Source organism: Callithrix jacchus, chromosome 15, assembly GCF_049354715.1.
Source record: "Callithrix jacchus isolate 240 chromosome 15, calJac240_pri, whole genome shotgun sequence".
Taxonomy (NCBI): Eukaryota; Metazoa; Chordata; class Mammalia; order Primates; family Cebidae; genus Callithrix; species Callithrix jacchus.
The window spans coordinates 13,114,426-13,132,190 of NC_133516.1; the positions used below are offsets into that span (position 1 = coordinate 13,114,426).

The 17,765-nt window shown below is 47.7% G+C and overlaps 1 protein-coding gene across 1 annotated transcript; it reads left to right on the forward strand.

The window, feature by feature from the left end:
- The first annotated feature begins 6,974 nt into the window (after positions 1 to 6,974).
- Positions 6,975 to 17,095, forward strand: EIF2B5 (eukaryotic translation initiation factor 2B subunit epsilon). Its single transcript, XM_002758124.6, has 16 exons — positions 6,975 to 7,199; positions 8,259 to 8,383; positions 9,586 to 9,771; positions 9,858 to 10,035; positions 10,125 to 10,205; positions 11,512 to 11,589; positions 11,850 to 12,162; positions 13,338 to 13,483; positions 13,697 to 13,838; positions 13,959 to 14,060; positions 14,235 to 14,342; positions 14,514 to 14,604; positions 14,904 to 15,027; positions 15,586 to 15,711; positions 16,400 to 16,510; positions 16,668 to 17,095. Exons 1-16 carry the CDS (start codon positions 7,005 to 7,007, stop codon positions 16,725 to 16,727), a joined length of 2,166 nt encoding a protein of 721 aa, XP_002758170.2. The 5' UTR covers positions 6,975 to 7,004; the 3' UTR covers positions 16,728 to 17,095.
- The last annotated feature ends 670 nt before the right edge of the window (positions 17,096 to 17,765 follow it).

The window sequence follows — 17,765 nt, forward strand, 5'->3', positions numbered from 1 at the left end:
GATCCACCCGCGTTGGCCTCCCAAAGTGCTGGGATTACAGCCATGAACCACTGTGCGCAGCCTAAAAATAAATTTAAAAAAAGAAAGATAATTTTTCTGGGAAAACATTATGTCATTTTCTCCTGGCTTCCATATTTGCTGTAGTGAAGGCAATCTCATTTTTGTTCCCCTTAGGTAATGCTGTATATATTTTCTCTCCGGCTATTTCTAATCTTTTTGTTGTTGTCTTTGGTGTTTTGCCACCAATAAGTGCCACAGGGTTGGTAACCTGTGGCCCACCAGATTCAGGGACTCCTTCCTGTCCAGGCATTGGGGAAACTGGCTATTTCTCTTGGTCAGCTGTTTAGAGAGGAGTTCCCACAGCGGAACTCTTGGCACTGAGTGACCCTTATCTATGGTGACCAATCATTTCAGAGAGCCAGGAACGGATCAGCTTCCTTCAGTCCAGGAGCCAGGACTTTCCATTGCTAAAGCTGGGACAGTTCTAAGCAAACAGGGACAGATGGCAATCCTACCTACTGCTCCTCCTATAGACCACAGCCTTTCCCGTCCTGGGTCACGCACGTTCCTCAGAGGAGGCTGGATAAAGAGCAGCCAGGCACAGCTTCGCACTGTTCCTCCAGCCCCTCCTTCCTCTGGATGCAAGCCCCTCTTGTTTAGGCTGACCCATTCAGCCACGTGTTTTTCTCCCGGCAATGCTGTCTCAGAAATCCCATTGTCTCTCTCCATTCCAGCCCCATTCAGGAAGCTCAAGCTCTCTTCAAGAGGGCTGGTCTGTGCATATCTGGATCTCAGAGTAGCCAGGTAAAATTTGTTTCCGCAGGGCTCTTCTAGGCTCCACGAACATCATGGATGTGGCTGGCTCCCACTTCACAATCCTGGAATGCTCCGTATCAACAGGGATCTGAATAATCTTGTTGAGGAGGTTGGAGCGTAGCACAGCAATGACCTCTAGGGGGCGGTGTTGCCAAACGCCGCAAGCCACTCCAGCCTTTCATCAGGAAGGGCCCAGCCAAAGTAGTGTATTTATTGTAACTTTATTTTCATTTTTTCTCCCTTCTCTTCCCTTAGGATTTTGAGTAAAGTTTCTTTTGAAAAATCCAAACCTGTTTCAACTCAACTATGGATAAAATTTGAAGGACTTTTTTTTCCCTCAAACTTCAGCCTAGAAGACAAAAAGGATTGTTATACCTTGGAGACTAGGTATATCTCTGCAGGCGAAAACAAGAACAGGAAAGAACACAGAACTTTTTTTTTTTTTTTTTTTTTTAGACAGAGTCTCGCTCTGCTGCCCAGGCTGGAGTGCAGGGGCGTGATATCAGCTCACTGCAACGTCCACCTCCAAAGTTCAAGTGATTCCCCGCCTCAGCCTCCCAACTAGCTAGAATTACAGTCGCACATCACCATGCCCGGCTATTATTATTATTATTTATTTTTTTATTTTTTTTTTAGCAGAGACGGGGTTTTGCCTTGTTGGCCAGGCTGGTCTCAAACTCCTGACCTCATGGGATCTGCCCACCTCGGCCTCCCAAAAGTGCTGGGATTACAAGTGCAAGTCACGCATCCAGTCCAGAATTGTATTTCTTCTGTCATTTTCTAGCAAGCTACAACATGGAGCTCAGCTATCCTGTAGTATATTCAGAACTCTTAACTTTCAGAACAACTATTGCAGACCCCAAAATAACTAGAAAAATAAACAACAGCAATGAATAACAGGCTCAGTCCACTAAGCAACAGGTGAGCCCAGCTGAGAAGCACAAAAGGCCCCTAGACTTACCCTTAGAGTGCTCCACCAGTTTAATGTTTCTTATCACCAGAGCACTGGCTCTTTAGCAGCGCCTAGAAGAGGCCAGCTCTTGTAAACGTATCAAGGATGCCCTGAGGGGGACATATCCTACTGTTATTTTAATATATTACAAGTAGAATTTTGGAAGAGGAAAAGTGCCATTTAGAGTTAGAAGAAAGGCCAGGCATGGTGGTTCATGCCTGTAATCCCAGCACTTTGGGAGGCCAATCACGAGGTCAGGAGATCAAGACCAGCCTGGCCAATATGGTAAAACCTCATCTTTACTGAAAATACAAAAATTAGCTGGCCATGGTGGCATGTGCCTGTAGTCCCAGCTACTCAGGAGGCTGAGGCAGGAGAATCACTTGAACCTGGGAGGTGGAAGTTGCAGTGAGCCAAGATTGTGCCACTGCACTCCAGGCTGGGTAACAGAGTGAGACTCCATCTCAAAAAATAAATAAATAAATAAAATTAAAAATAAAGTGAGAAGAAAACAGGCTGGGCATGGTGGCTCATACCTGTAATCCCAGCACTTTGGGAGGCTGAGGAAGGTGGATCACAAGGTCAGGAGTTTGAGACAAGCTTGACCAAGATGGTGAAACCCCATCTCTATTAAAAATACAAAAATTAACTAGGCGTGGTGGCGCACACCTGTCACCCCAACAACTTGGGAAGGTGAGGCTGAAGAATCGCTTGAACCTGAGAGGCGGAGGTTGCAGTCAGCTGAGATCACACCACTGCACTCCAGCCTGGATGACAGAGTGAGACTCCATCTTGAAAAACGTAAAAAAATAAATTCAAAAAATGAAAAGAGTTCTGTGGATGGATGGCGGTGATGGCAGCACAGCAATGTGAATGTAAGTAACACTGTAGAGTTGTGTACTTAAAAATGGCTAACTTCAGGCCAGGCGCAGTGGCTCACGCCTATAATCCTAGCACTTTGGGAGGCCGAGGTGGGTGGATGACCTGAGGTCAGGAGTTCAAGACCAGCCTGGCTATCATGATGAAACCCCATCTTTAAAAAAAAAAAAAAAAAGGGCTAACTTCAATCAATTCTCCATGCCAAGGTTAAAAAATTGTTAAGATGATGACTTTTATGTTTTGTGGTATTTTCACTTTTAAAAAGAGCCTCAGCCTTAGGAGAGCCAGGAACTACTTCTGTTTGTCTGCAGTTGACCACACACTTGGTGACTGACTAGCAACAACCAGTGATTCATTCAACAAATACTCAGTGAGAATCTGCCATGTGCCAGTCTCTCTTCTAGACACCTGGGCTGCAGCAGTGGGTAACACAAACAGAAAGCCTGCAGAGCTTATGTTCTACACTGACTTCATATTCAAGACTCATTTGAAATCTAAATGCAGAGAAAGAACCAGAACTAGCCTGGGCAACACAGAAAGACCCCATCTCTACAAAAACTAGGTGTGGTAGCGTGTGTCTGTTGTCCCAGCTACTCTGGAGACTGAGGCAGAAGGATCGCTTGAGTCTAGGAGTTCGAGGCTGCAGTGAGCAGTGATTGTGCCACTGTACTTCAGCCTGGGCAACACAGCACAACCCTGTTTCTTTAAAAAAGAGAGAAAGAAAGAAAAGAAAAGAAAGGAATGCTGGGTGCAGTGAATCATGCCTGGAATCCCAGCACTCTGAGAGGCTGAGGTGGGTGGATCACCTGAAGTCAGGAGCTCAAGACCAGCCTGGCCAACATGGTGAAACCCCATCTTTATTAAAAATACAAGAATCAGCTGGGCATGGTGGTGTGCGTCTGTAATCCCAGCTACTCAGGGACCTGGGTAGGAGAATCGCTTGAACCCAGGAGGCAGAGTTTGCAGTGAGCTGAAGTTGCGCCACTGCACTCCAGCCTGGGCAACAGAGCGAGACTCTGTCTCAAAAAGAAAAGAAAAAGAACCAGAACTGGGAGCTGACCAAAAAGTAAAAATGGTCCTTTACTATACGAAAAAATGTTCAACCTCAAAGAAAAAGATAAATACAAATTAAAACTACACTTATCTTCCTTTACAGATTGGCAGAAAGTCCAAACTATTGACAAAATACTCTGTCGGTGAGGCTGTGGGGAGACAGGCACTCTCACACACTGCTGGTATAAGTGCAAAATGACGCACTGTCCAGGGAGAGCAGTTAAGCAACATCTCCATGGGTTCCACCAGGGCCTCATCAGCCTTGCCAGTGAGTCCAACAACGTACCCTCTGCCAACAAGGTACCCAGCTACATCCAATTTGAACCAGTTACTCTAATTTAAGAATAAATTCTAAGGCCAGGCGTGGTGCCTCACACCTGTAATCCCAGCACTTTGGGAGGCCAAGGAGGGCAGATCATGAGGTCAGGAGTTCAAGACCAGTCTTACCAACATGGTGAAACCCCATCTCTACTAAAACTACAAGAATTAGCCGCGTGTGGTGGCAGGTGCCTGTAATCCTAGCTACTCAGGAGGCTGAGGCAGAAGAATTGTTTGAACCCGATAGTCAGAGGTTGCAGTGAGCTGAGATCGCACCACTGCCCTCTAGCCTGGGCAACAGAGCAAGACTCTGTCCCTAAATAAATAAATAAATTCTAAGAAATAAATGCAAATTTATAAAGACTATATATAGAAAACTATTGCAGCATTATTTGTAATCATAAAACTGCAAAAAAATCTGCAATATTTATTGAGAGAGAACTGGTTGGATAAACAATGGTGTATTCATGCTGTGGAATATTCTAGAATCATTGAAAATTGCTAGGTTTGTCTACATTCCATCATATGTTAAATAAAAATCAAGTTGTAGACAAAATGCATCATCATCAAAATAGCTAATATGCCTTCACAGTGTGTCAATGCCTGTTCTAAGGGCTTTCATTTAACTCTCACAAGAATCTTATGAGGTAAGTATTACTATTATCCCATTTCAAAGATGAAGAAGTCCAGGCATAGAGAGGGTGAGTACTCAAAGTTACCCATCTAGGACCTGGAATGGAAGCCAGGCAGTCTGGCTCTGGCGTACCAGCATATAACCATAATTATCTAAGCATAATTCTGTGTTTGAATACATGTGGATATACATATATTATATTTGAATACATATGTATGGGGGTGTGTGTGTGTGTAGGCATATACTCTAGCTCTAGTGCTAGATATATAAACTTAAGGGGGAAATGGAAAGAATACCCACCAAATTATTAAGAATGGTTATAACTCCACAGATTCCATAGGATGAAAGAAGTGGGGAAAGGAATTTTTACTTCTTTATGTAGTGTGGTATGCGTGTGTGTGCGAAATTATATATATGTGATTTCTAGTATGTTTCAAGTAAGTTTTTTGTTTTTGTTTTGTTTTTTACATGGAGTCTGGCTCTGTTGCCCAGGCTGGAGTGCGGTGGCACGATCTCGGCTCACTGCACCCTCTGGTTCCCTGGTTCAAGCGATTCCCCTTCCTCAGCTTTCGGAGTAGCTGGGACTACAGGGACCAGCCACCACGCCCGGCTAATTTTTTGTATTTTTAGTAGAGACAGTGTTTCACCATGTTAGCCAGGATAGTCTCAATCTCCTGACCTTGTGATCCACCAGCCTCGGCCTCCCAAAGTGCTGGGATTACAGGCATGAGCCACCGAGCCCGGCCTCAAGTAAATTTCTAACAACAAAAAATAACAGTTTGAGAGAGTCTTCCTGAGATTTATCTATAAAAATCATATCCATATAGCTACCAGTCTACAGAATTTTAAGACCTAGATTTGGAGAGAGAGAGAGAATGTGTGTGTGTCCTATTCCTTTTCCCCCCCCCTCTACTTCTACCTCTGGATTTGCACATTCCTTTTCTACAACGTCCATTCATCTAACTGAAAACTTTTACTTAGTTGCCTTCTGCCTTTACTTTTCTAAGCTAAAATTTCCAAAATCAAATGGTTTTCGTTCCGCTCCTTAACGAGGGAAAAAATGACAGATTCGTCGGTCCCACGAGTCGGGCGCCGGAGCACGACGGGTTAAGTCGGAATCGCCACGTGGGAACAAGTCTCAGCCTCGCGGACTCCAAATCCCGACGTGCAGCGCGGGGCTGGATGGGAACAGTTCGCAGGAACTGCAGCAGCCTGTGGTGTGGACCCTGGACAGGCTCCGTGCAGAAAGGGCGCGATGCGTTACAGAAAAGCCCCTTGCCTCCTAAATGACGCCCAGGCTGCCTGCCTAGTTCTGCCGCTTTCCCACGGTCCCGCCCCTCTGCAGAGTTGATTTATTCCCTGCAGCCACCGCTTCTTTCCCCAAAAGAGAATAAGGTGCTGGTGCTCCTTCTCAAGCCTGGGGCCTTTACGCCTGCACTTTCCTCTGCCGGGAAATCTTCCTGCTTAACTCCAGTACAACTTACTGGTGTGCCTAGATCCACCCGCGTCTCCGCTCTGCTTAAGACACAGGAGGCTGATAGGCTGGATGAATGAATAGATGAAGACACAAAATAGCCACTGTTATCCCCACATAACTTGACAGCAAGACTGTGGAACTCTAAAATCACATAGGGTTCCAATACCAGTTCTTCCGCTTACTAGCTGGGTAAATGTCCTTCATCCCTCTGAGAGTTCAAGAAATGTTTGCTGAACGAATGAATAAGATGCTTTGCAGAGATATGTGACGAATTAAATGAGATGATGCTTGTATCATGCCTGGCCCACAATCAGCTCTCAATGGAATTATTAGTCCCCTTACTATATGCCACTTTCTCTATTTATGCAGGTTGTGGGTTTCTTGCAGCGGGGGGACATCTGGCTCGGTTCCATCTCCCCAAGGCGCTGGGTCCCCAGAATTTTCTAGAATGAATGCGGAGGGCTACATATTTCACATGCGTGGGGCGGGGAAACTGCTGGACGTTTACAGATTCCGGATGGCGCTGGCCCCTTCGCGGCGACCACAAATCCTATCACGCCGCAAGAATCTCGGCTTGTTCCCATACTAATGAAGGCCTACGATACTTGCAGACCGAGTATGACGTCTATGGGACCCCACCCCTACCCTGCGCCTCCACTGGCCGGGACAACTGTGACCCGTCCCCACTCCTCGCGCCTCCGGAATCAACCTCAGATCCCAGTGGGCGCCCCGAAAAGACGCATGCGCACTGCTCCCTCCTCGTCTCCTCCTTCCCTTCGTTAATTAGTCCTTCGCCTTTCAGGTGCAGGATCTTTTTGTCCCCTACTGCGTGCGGTGTCAGCTTCCTTGCGGAAGTGGTGGCCGTGGAGAAGAAGATGGCGGCCCCTGTGGTGGCGCCGCCTGGTGTGTTGGTTAGTCGGGCCAACAAGCGCAGCGGCGCGGGGTCGGGGGGCGGCGGTGGCGGGGGAGCCAGAGGGGCGGAGGAGGAACCGACGCCGCCCCTGCAAGCAGTTCTGGTGGCCGATAGCTTCGATCGCCGCTTCTTCCCCATCTCCAAGGACCTGCCTCGGGTGAGCCCCGCGCACGCGAGCAGCCAGAGGGCAGGGAGGTTGGCGGGGCTGGAGCAAGTTCTCCTTTCGGCTAACTAGTAAAGCTAACAAGTCCCCTGAAGGACTTGTGTCCATGCTGTTATCCTAAAACCGAGTTTATGTGGTTAGGAAGGAGGCAGAGGGTCTGTCTAAACCCTGGTGGCTGCTGACCAAGTGAGTGGCTGGCAGATTTGGGGCACTCGTAATGCTGTTCACTTCGGGTTTGAGAGGAAGAAAGAGCTAAATGTAGAAACAGCACTTGAGAGAAGCCTTCACGCGGGGATTCAGTGCCCCTAGAAGAGGCAGCGCCGCTTTTAACCTTGCAGATGACGGATGCTTAGGTGAAAAGAAACGACCTTTTGCCTCTGAAAGGGCTGTAATCATGCCTTAAAAAGAGGGGGCTAGGTCTCGGGCAGTGTACTTTTGTTTTTTCCTTCCAGGTTCAATGATAGTGCCATCTGTCGAAAGGACAAAATGGGTTTAGTGGTTGATTGCCATCTTGCCATCGCCCCCGAGTTGTCTAGACAATGGGGAACTGGACTCAGCTGGGTCGTTCAGCAGTCCTCAGTTCAGAGAGGGAACTACATTAGATTTAAGGAAAATCCTCCCTGATTCCCTCGAAAAAGGCTAATGGCTGTTCTTTTTTGAAAAGTGATCGGAGATGGCTAACCTCCGACTCTTAGAAAAGGATCAAGGAAGGAAATCTTATGGGGAGGAAGGCCTTAGCAGTCCTTAAATTTATGGAAATATGATTGATTTCCAGTATTGCCCTTTGCCAGCGGTGAACTGCCATTCTGTCACAGCTCTGTGTCAGATACAAGGCACGTAGATTCTGTACTTACCATCCCCAAATTGCAACATCTCAGACTCAGGCTTAGAGCATGGCCTGAACATCAATGGCAGGAATCTGTTACCTTTGAATTGGAAAGATACAGCAAAACTACACTGTTTGGAAATACTGACCTAAGAGTGAAAATTGTTGCGGTGGGGTACCCAGAGGGATTTGAGAACTCATTCTTCTTTCCATCTTCTGTCCTTCAGGTCCTCTTGCCCCTGGCCAATGTGGCGTTAATTGACTACACTCTGGAATTCCTGACTGCCACAGGTGTAAAGGAAACATTTGTCTTCTGTTGCTCGAAAGCTGCTCAAATCAAAGAACATTTACTGTAAGGCCCTGCACCATTTCTTTGCATATTTTGCCATCTTTTTCTAGTTTTTTCAGGAGGAATGTAACTAAGTAAGGGGAAATGTGAGAGGGGAAAACTGTCTACTCAAATGTCATTGTTAAGTTCTAAGGGTATTTTCTATGCTTATCAGGAGGTGAGCAGCTGAAACCTTGTATCTGTCTGTCTTGGGTTTTCTGTGACAAAGTTTAAAGAACAAACTTTGTTTTTTTTTTTCTGAATGTCACTTACACAGTTTGGTCCCAGTGGACTTGGCTTTTATGTAATGGCTTCAGTATGGAAGTTACAACAATAACATCTTTGTTTTTCTGCTGAGTTTCTAAATCTTGTTTGTTCTCACCTGCAAGGATATAAATGAGCTCCTTGTTGTCTTTGTATTCCACTGCCTAGGTCAGTGCCAGGCATGCAGTGAGCACTTACATGTTTGTTGAAATCTTGAAAAATAGGGAGTCTCATCACTTATGAAAATCCAGGAAATATAGACTAGGACATTAGCAGGGTCTCTATCAGACAGTTGCTAAATGTTATATGGACTGCAGAAGGGGAAAGCCGACATGAAGTGTGTTCCTAGGGTACTTAGTGTATTCTACGTTTCAGCAGGATTTTGAGTTCAAATCGATGTTTGGGGACAGGGGTCAAGGTATGGAGAGGAAATAACCATGTTTCCTAACCCATAAAACAAGACTGGTGGCCAGGCGCAGTGGCTCGTGCCTGTAATCCCAACACTTTGGGAGGACGAGGTGGGCAGATCACGAGGTCAAGAGATTGAGACCATCCTGGCCAACATGGTGAAACCCTGTCTCTGCTAAAAATACAAAAATTAGCTGGGCATGGTGGCACATGCCTGTAATCCCAGCTACTCGGGAGGCTGATGCAGGAGAATTGCTTGAACCTGGGAGGCAGAGGTTGCAGTGAGCCAATATCGCGCCACTGCACTCCAACCTGGCACCTGGCGACAGAGCGAGACTCTGTCTCAAAAAAAAAAAAAAAAACAAGACTGGTGAACACCAGATGCTGAAAGCATTAATTATAGTTCATAATTCTCTTTGAAGTTGAAGACGCTGGCAAGAACCCAAAAATGCCGCCCGAAAGGACTGAGAATGCTCAATGGGGGAGAAAAATAGCAAAGGCACTTATGATCTTTATGCTTGATATACTCATGCCCCTCACCCTTCTCCCTTTAGGAAGTCCAAGTGGTGCCGCCCCACATCTCTCAACGTGGTCCGAATAATTACATCAGCACTGTATCGATCACTGGGAGATGTCCTCCGTGATGTTGATGCCAAGGCCTTGGTGCACTCTGACTTCATTCTGGTGTATGGGGATGTCATCTCAAACATCAATATCACCAGAGCCCTTGAGGAACACAGGTCAGGATGAGAGAATGACAGGAGCAAGGATTAAAGACCAGCAGAGCCCTGAGTTTTTGCAGTTCTCTCCCTCCTGTCCTTTATAGGTTGAGACGGAAGCTAGAAAAAAATGTTTCTGTGATGACGATGATCTTCAAGGAGTCATCCCCCAGCCACCCAACTCGCTGCCCCGAAGACAATGTGGTAGTGGCTGTGGACAGTGCCACCAACAGGGTTCTCCATTTTCAGAAGACCCAGGGTCTCCGGCGTTTTTCATTTCCTCTGGTGTGTGGATATCTGGGGTCCTTTGAGGTGAGGAAGTAGCAGGCTTCAGTGGGAGAAACAAATTAAAGTCCTATAACCTCTCCCCACAGAGCCTGTTTCAGGGCAGTCGAGATGGAGTGGAGGTTCGCTATGATTTACTGGACTGTCAAATCAGCATCTGCTCTCCTCAGGTGAGCTCTTCAGGGCTGGGGCTGCACACCCAGAGAGTAGAACTCTACGGCTCTGTTATTGCCCCCCTTAGAAGGCCAAGGGATATTTCTTCTCCCTCGTTATTTTCATTCTTTTTATTTTTTGAGATAGTGTCTCACTCTGTTGCCCAGGTTGGAGTGCAGTACTGTGATCTGAGCTCACTCAGCCTCCGCCTCCTGGTTCAACTGATTCTCCTGCCTCAACCTCCTGAGTAGCTGGGATTACAGGCACACACCACCATGCCTGGCTAATTTTTGTATTTTTAGTAGAGATGGGATTTCGCCATTTTGGCCAGGCTCATCTTGAACTCCTGGTCTCAGGTGATCTACCCATCTCGGCCTCCCAAAGTGCTGGGATTACAGGCATGAGCCACCACACCCAGCCCTATTTTCATTTTTATTTGTATATATTTTTTGAGACAAGGTCTCACTCTGTGGCTCAGGCTGGGGCACAGTGCCACAATGATGGCTCACTGCAGCCTCGGCTTCCCAGATTCAAGTGATCCTCCTGCCTCAGCCTCCCGAGTAACTGTAACCACAGGCATGCACTACCACCAATTTTTGTATTTTTTAATAGAGACGGGGTTTTACCATGTTATCCAGGCTGTTCATGAACTCCTGAGCTCAAGCTATCTGACCACCTTCCAAAATGCTGGGATTACAGGCATGAGCCACCATGGCTTGTTTGTTTTTTGTTTTTGAGATGGAGTCTCACTCTGTAGCCCAGGCTTGAGTGCAATGGCGAGATCTCGGCTCACTGCAACCTCTGCCTCCCGGGTTCCAGCGATTCTCCTGCCTAAACCTCCCAAGTAGCTGAGATTACAGGCACGCACCACTGCGCCTGGCTAATTTTTGTATTTTTTAGTAGAGATGAGTTTCACCATATTGGCCAGGTTGGTCTTGAACACCTGACCTTGTGAGCCGCCCACCTCAGCCTCCCAAAGTGTTGAGCCACCGTGTCTGGCCTTTTTTTTTTTAAGATTCTGTTGTAAAGCAAAGTTCTTGTATCCAGTATCCCAGTGGAAGTCTCTCTGGAATTCTGGTCCATGTCCAGCTGTCACAGAGTTTGCTAGGTCTCTGGGGAGCTTATCTGTGTTCCTAAAGAATAGTACTTAATCAGGCCGGGCCCAGTGGCTCACGCCTGTAATCCAAGCACTTTGGAGGCCAAGGCGGGCAGATCACCTGAGGTCGGGAGTTCAAGACCAGCCTGACCAACATGGTGAAACCCCGTCTTTAAAAAAAAAAAAAGATAGTACTTAATCTTAGCTCACTCCACCTCCTTCCACAGGTGGCGCAACTCTTTACAGACAACTTTGACTACCAAACTCGAGATGACTTTGTGAGAGGTCTCTTAGTGAATGAGGAGGTGAGAAAAGTCTTCCAGTGCCTCTTTAGGAGAGAGAAGGCTATGATTGTATCTCATGCTGGTAACTTTTGATCCCTTTTTGTATTTTATTGAGGCATAGGACAGAGGAAAAGAGCTAGGGGCGGGAGGAACAGTACACAAAGAAAAGTCTTTATGGCAGGGAGAGGCAGAGGGGAATTTACAAGGATTACCAAAGTTGTACTTGGGGGCGTTCTTCTTGTCTTTCATGCTTGAGCAACCTCCCTTTCCTTCTCATTCAGATCCTAGGGAACCAGATCCACATGCACGTAACAACTAAGGAATACGGTGCCCGTGTCTCCAACCTACACATGTACTGGGCTGTCTGTGCTGATGTCATCCGCCGATGGGTCTACCCTCTCACCCCCGAGGCGAACTTCACTGACAGCAGCACCCAGAGCTGCACTCATTCCCGGCACAACATCTACCGAGGGCCTGAGGTCAGCCTGGGCCATGGCAGCATCCTAGAGGAAAATGTGCTCCTGGGGTCGGGCACTGTCATTGGCAGCAATTGCTTTATCACCAACAGTGTCATTGGCCCCGGCTGCCACATTGGTGAGCACAGGTGGGGAATCAAGCCAACTATCCTAGGAGCAGGAACCTGGGGGAGGCCCTGTCTCCAGACATACAAAGGATGGCTACACCAGGGACAGTTCCTGGGAATAAAGAACTGGAGTGGCTAGCTCAGGAAAGGAGGAAACAGGGATTTGAAAACAGCAATACCTTAATTCATGGCCTGTGAGCCTCACTGGATGGCTCTTCACATTCCAGGGTACCCTATAGTCACCTTCAGGAGCAAGTGGATAATTAACATGCAGTAACAACACCTATTTCATGTATTACAGTTTACAAAGGGCTTTTATAGACATTGTTTCATTTAATCATAGTTTACAAATGAACAAACAGGCTGTGCGAGGTTTTCTTGCCCGAGGTCATTGGTAATAATGGGACCTGAATCTGGGTATTCTGATTGCAAGTCCAGAGTTCTTTTTATCCTACTGTAACTGCCTGGTTGGCCTCATGGTAACTCATTTTGGTTGTAGGAATTTGATGCTTCTAATAATACTGCCCTTTGCAGGAACAACAATAAGGCTTAGATTCTAGGGGCTGAGTGTGGTTGCTCCCGCTTGTAATCCCAGCACATTAGGAAGCCATGATGGGAGGATCACTTGTTTAAGACCAGCCTAGGCAACGTGGTAACACCCCTCCTCTACAAATAATACAAAAATATGCCAGGCGTGATGGCACATGCCTGTAGTCTCAGCTACTTGGGAGGCTAAGTCCGGAGGATTACCTGAGCCTGGGGATGTTGAGGCTGCAGTCAGTCTTGATCATACCACTGCACTCCAGCCTGCGTAAGAGTGAGACCATGTCTCAAAAAAAAAGACTTGGATTCTAAAATGTACCAGAAGAGGTGGAATTATTTGGTTCTGCTTGTAGACATGGATATGATTCTAATAAGGTTTTGAGTTCAGAGGATCCTCAGAAACCCTGAAGGTTCTCAGGTTTTTAAGCCCTGTATATAGTCTATAATTGTAAACTTGGTGAAGTGTGTTGTCTTCTCAGGCCTGGGTTTAGAGGGTGAGTGGGCATTTCTGGTGACTTGTGGGATGGGGAATGAGAGCTAGGCGGGAGCTGTGCTGGTGTCAGTCACCCCTGTCCTCTATGAAGGGCTCTGGTCTGCAGTTGGAGCGCTTAGTGACCCAGAGGCCTTCCCATTCCTGAGCCAGGTGATAACGTTGTGCTGGACCAGACTTACCTGTGGCACGGTGTTCGAGTGGCTGCTGGAGCACAGATCCATCAGTCTCTGCTTTGTGACAATGCTGAGGTCAAGGAACATGTGACCCTGAAGCCACGCTGTGTCCTCACTTCCCAGGTAAGACCTGATCTGTACTGTGCACAGGCCCCGAATTGAGTGGCAGTCACACTGAGCCAGAAGGAGCATTATTTCCACCCATAATCCTGACAGTGTCCAAATCCAGTGGTTTCATTTACCTTCTAGCCTTAGTTTAAAAAAAGAAAAATTTGCTCTCGTGGTCAGGATACACTTTTCCTCCACACCCTAAGGGTTCTGTATTTTTCCCCCTAGGTGGTAGTGGGCCCAGACATCACACTGCCTGAGGGCTCGGTGATCTCTTTGCACCCTCCAGATATAGAGGAAGATGAAGATGATGGCCAGTTCAGTGATGATTCTGGGGCTGACCAAGAAAAGGAGAAAGTGAAGATGAAAGGTGTGAGACTCGGCAGGTGTGGGGCATCTGTGTGTCTCTGCCTCATAAAAGAACCAGTGTTTCCTCCTGCAGGATTGGTGCTGCTTCGGGGCCCTCTCTAGAGATCGGTGTCTTTTCCAGGTTATAATCCAGCAGAAGTAGGAGTTGCTGGCCAGGGCCACCTCTGGAGAGCTGCAGGCATGAACACGGAGGAAGGGGAGAAACTGCAGCACAGCCTGTGGGGTGAGCTAGGCCTTATGCCTGCCCTCCTCCTGCTGAATCTGAATATTTTGAAGGATAGTGAATACTTGAGAGTCACGTTATTTATTTGCTCCTTTATTCATGCAGACAGGGCAGGTATATTGCTCTCTGTCAATGGCTGGTTTTTTTTACTCCTTATCCATTATGGCTTCTCAGAACTCAATATCAACATGGAAGAGGAGAGTGACAGTGAAAGTGAACGAAGTATGGATGCTGAGGAGCCGGACAGCCGGGGAGGCTCCCCTCAGATGGATGATATCAAAGGTGAGTGGCTGGGGGAGAAAAGCGCTGGACAAGTTTATTTTCTTCTCTACCTGGATCAACTCACCAAAGGCTTACGTTCCTCAGAGGGGTTTGGTGTAAAGTCAAGACTAGATGACTTAGAGCATCCTGGGACCATGTTGGCCCGTGAACTTATGCTTGCTTTGGTTTCAGTGTTCCAGAATGAAGTTTTAGGAACGCTGCAGCGGGGCAAAGAGGAGAACATTTCTTGTGACAATCTAGTCCTGGAAATCAACTCTCTCAAGTAAGAGCAGTCCATTCCTGTTCTCCTTGGGGCAATCCTGGGAAGGTAGAGGCTTTCTCATAAGCGTTTCTTCTTTGAATAGGAACCTATTCTTCCCTTGACATCCCAAATGGAGAGACCAGTAGTATTTGGAGCCAGGAGAGCATTATTAAGTTGTAGCCTCAGCACAGACTTTCTCCTTCCTAAACCCTCCCCTTCCATATTGTTCCATCCAACTTCTCCAGTGTCTGTCAGAGTCATAGTTCTAAGCATGCTGAAGGGCCAGCGAAGGCCCTGGTGTCACCCCAGTCTCCCCACAGGTATGCCTATAACATAAGTCTAAAGGAGGTGATGCAGGTACTGAGCCACGTGGTCCTGGAGTTCCCCTTGCAACAGATGGATTCCCCGCTTGACCCAAGCCGCTACTGTGCCCTGCTACTTCCTGTGAGCAAAGATTGGAGCTGAGTACAAGGGATTGGGTAGAGGCGGATACACATCCTTGCTGTATTTGACTTTAAAGGAAATCAGGAGTAGACTGTCTTGTTATATTGGGTACATGTTACATCTGGTTCCTTTCTCCTTGCCTCTGGAAGCTGGTTGGGCTCTAGAGCAGCCTTGGCTGGTTCAGAGGGGTCAGGTTGAGTTCAATACTGACTGGCCTTTGCAACTCCAGGATTCATACCATACTAGGTCCCCAAAGGTATACTCAGAAGGAACCTGGACATTCACTGTATGGCAGCGATTTGACCCAATACAAGATCAGCCTTTGGGGTGGAAATAGGTATTTTGAGGCAGCCTACAGCATCTGATCCCCTTCACCTTCCCTAAGGAATCTCTTTTTCCCAAGCCCTGTCAACAATTCCCAAGTCCCTCTGACATGATTCCACAGACCCTGTGTCATCTCCCTCTTGTCCACCCGTGTCATCAGTATGGATTTGCTTGGATGTCCAGGTGTAGGTGAATGCTCTGGAATATATTGCAGCTCCCTTCTTTCCTCCATAGCTGCTCAAGGCCTGGAGCCCTGTTTTTAGGAACTACGTAAAGCGTGTGGCAGATCATTTGGAAGCGTTAGCAGCCATTGAGGACTTCTTTCTGGAACATGAAGCTCTTGGTTCTTCCATGGCCAAGGTAAATACGACCTCAAGCCTCATCCTTCTGTACTTGCTTTCAAATGAGGGTTGGTGACTCCCCACTGGGAGACATAAAATAGAACTAATGTGGCCCGGCAGGCTTGGAGGCTCACACCTATAATCCCAGCACTTTGGGAGGCCAGGGTAGGTGGATCACAAGGTCAGGAGTTCAAGACCAGCCTGGCCAACATACATCTCTACTAAAAATACAAAAATTAGCCGGGCATGGTGGCATGTGCCTGTAGTCCCACCTACTCGGAAAGCTGAGGAAGGAAAATTGCTTGAACCCAAGATGTGGGGGTTGCAGTGAGCTGAGATCGCACCACTGCACTCCAGCCTGGGCAACACAGTGAGACTTCGTCAAAAAAAAAAAAGAAAGAAAAAGCAGCAACAGCTAATGTGAATCAAGTATGGCCCATCCACTCCCAATGTCATGCTTATAGCTAGAATAGTACCGCTTGGAGCCAGGCTAGTAAGGTAGCCATCCTGGGAGTGGCCTGGAAATGTGCAAAGCTCTCCCAAGCAATAGTTCCAGAAGTTAGACGTGCCCCAGGAGCAGAGCAGACAGCTCACGCCTGTCTGTTTTGGAGGAAGCTACTCGGTGAATAGAGGGGTCTGAGGGCCTGGTAGAGTATCCTGCTGGACTCTCCAAGGCCCCTGAGGTCCCTTTTATTGGCCTTTTGCAGGTACTGATGGCTTTCTACCAACTGGAGATCCTGGCCGAGGAAACAATTCTGATCTGGTTCAGCCAAAGAGATACAACTGACAAGGGCCGGCAGTTGCGCAAGAATCAACAGGTGAGTCCTGCTGCTGTCTCACCGAGACAGTCCTGGCCCCTGGACTCCAGGGTGGTTGGTTTTTGGGGCTCTGGTTGTTAGAGCTGTTTATCTGCCAGGAGGGGCAGGAGAATTATGTGCACCTCCCCCAGCTGATCGCTCTTTTGCTTCCCTACAGCTGCAGAGGTTCATCCAGTGGCTAAAAGAGGCAGAAGAGGAGTCATCCGAAGGTGACTGAAGTCACACTGCTGCTCCAGTGGGTGTGACTGAGTGCCCTCCTGGCTCCTGAGCTGGGACAAGTGAGGTACTAGCTGCAGAGGGATGAGTGGCCACCATCCAGGCTGAGACTTAAAGGAGCAGAGGCTGGAACTACAGTATTCTTCTCACTGCCAGCCACCATGTGCCTCCCGTCCTGACTGGAGCTGGGATGTGGGAAGTGGGGCTAGAACAAAGCTTCTGCCTAGGGAGGAGCTAAGCAGGCCCTGCTGTTGGAGGAAGGCCAGAGGAACAGCTTTGTGCTCCGGCTTTCCCTCAGGGAACAGCAGAGAGCAGCTGGTGCTCTCTGCTACTTGTATATGTTAATATTAAAAAAGAGAGAGCAGTGGATTTGGTTTCTCTCCATCCCTGACTAATCAGCCTGTGAAGTATGTGACCAGTCAGGGTAGCCTTTCCATAACTCCTGGGGGAGAGGGATGACAGGTGTGCTGGCCACTAGGTGGTACTGTGGTACCTTGCTAATTAACCTTTCCCATGGCTCCTGGGTAATGGAGGGCCGAGGTTCTTTTCCAGCCTCTGGACCAACTTGTGGTCCTAGGGTGCTGTGCCTAAGTTTGTTTCCACAGAGTCTCATTCTGAACCCTTTTCTGCCAGAGGGTTATGTTGCCAACTACATGTAAAGCCCATTAGACATGCCAGTTGCTCTCACATGCCTTTCCAGTTGATCTAGTACTTGTTCTGTCAGGGAAGCTGGGCCATTCTTCATCTTAAAAATAAGGAAATCAGCTCAGGGTCACCTGACTCTTGAGGGGTAAAGCTAAGGACTTTCAGAATCCAAAACTGCCCTTCAGCGTACTGTGTTTCAGCGAAGGGGAAATTGGCCCCACAGACAAATACAACCCAGAGCCAGTAATGGAGGTCCCGAGAACATAGGAAGGCCCCGTGGAGGGCGCTTTCCCTTGACATGAGAATGTTTGCTATGCGACAGGCAAGTCGTTTTCACATATAGCTTTATTTAACCCTCACATGAGACTTATGAAGTCTTCTGCCCATTTTCAGA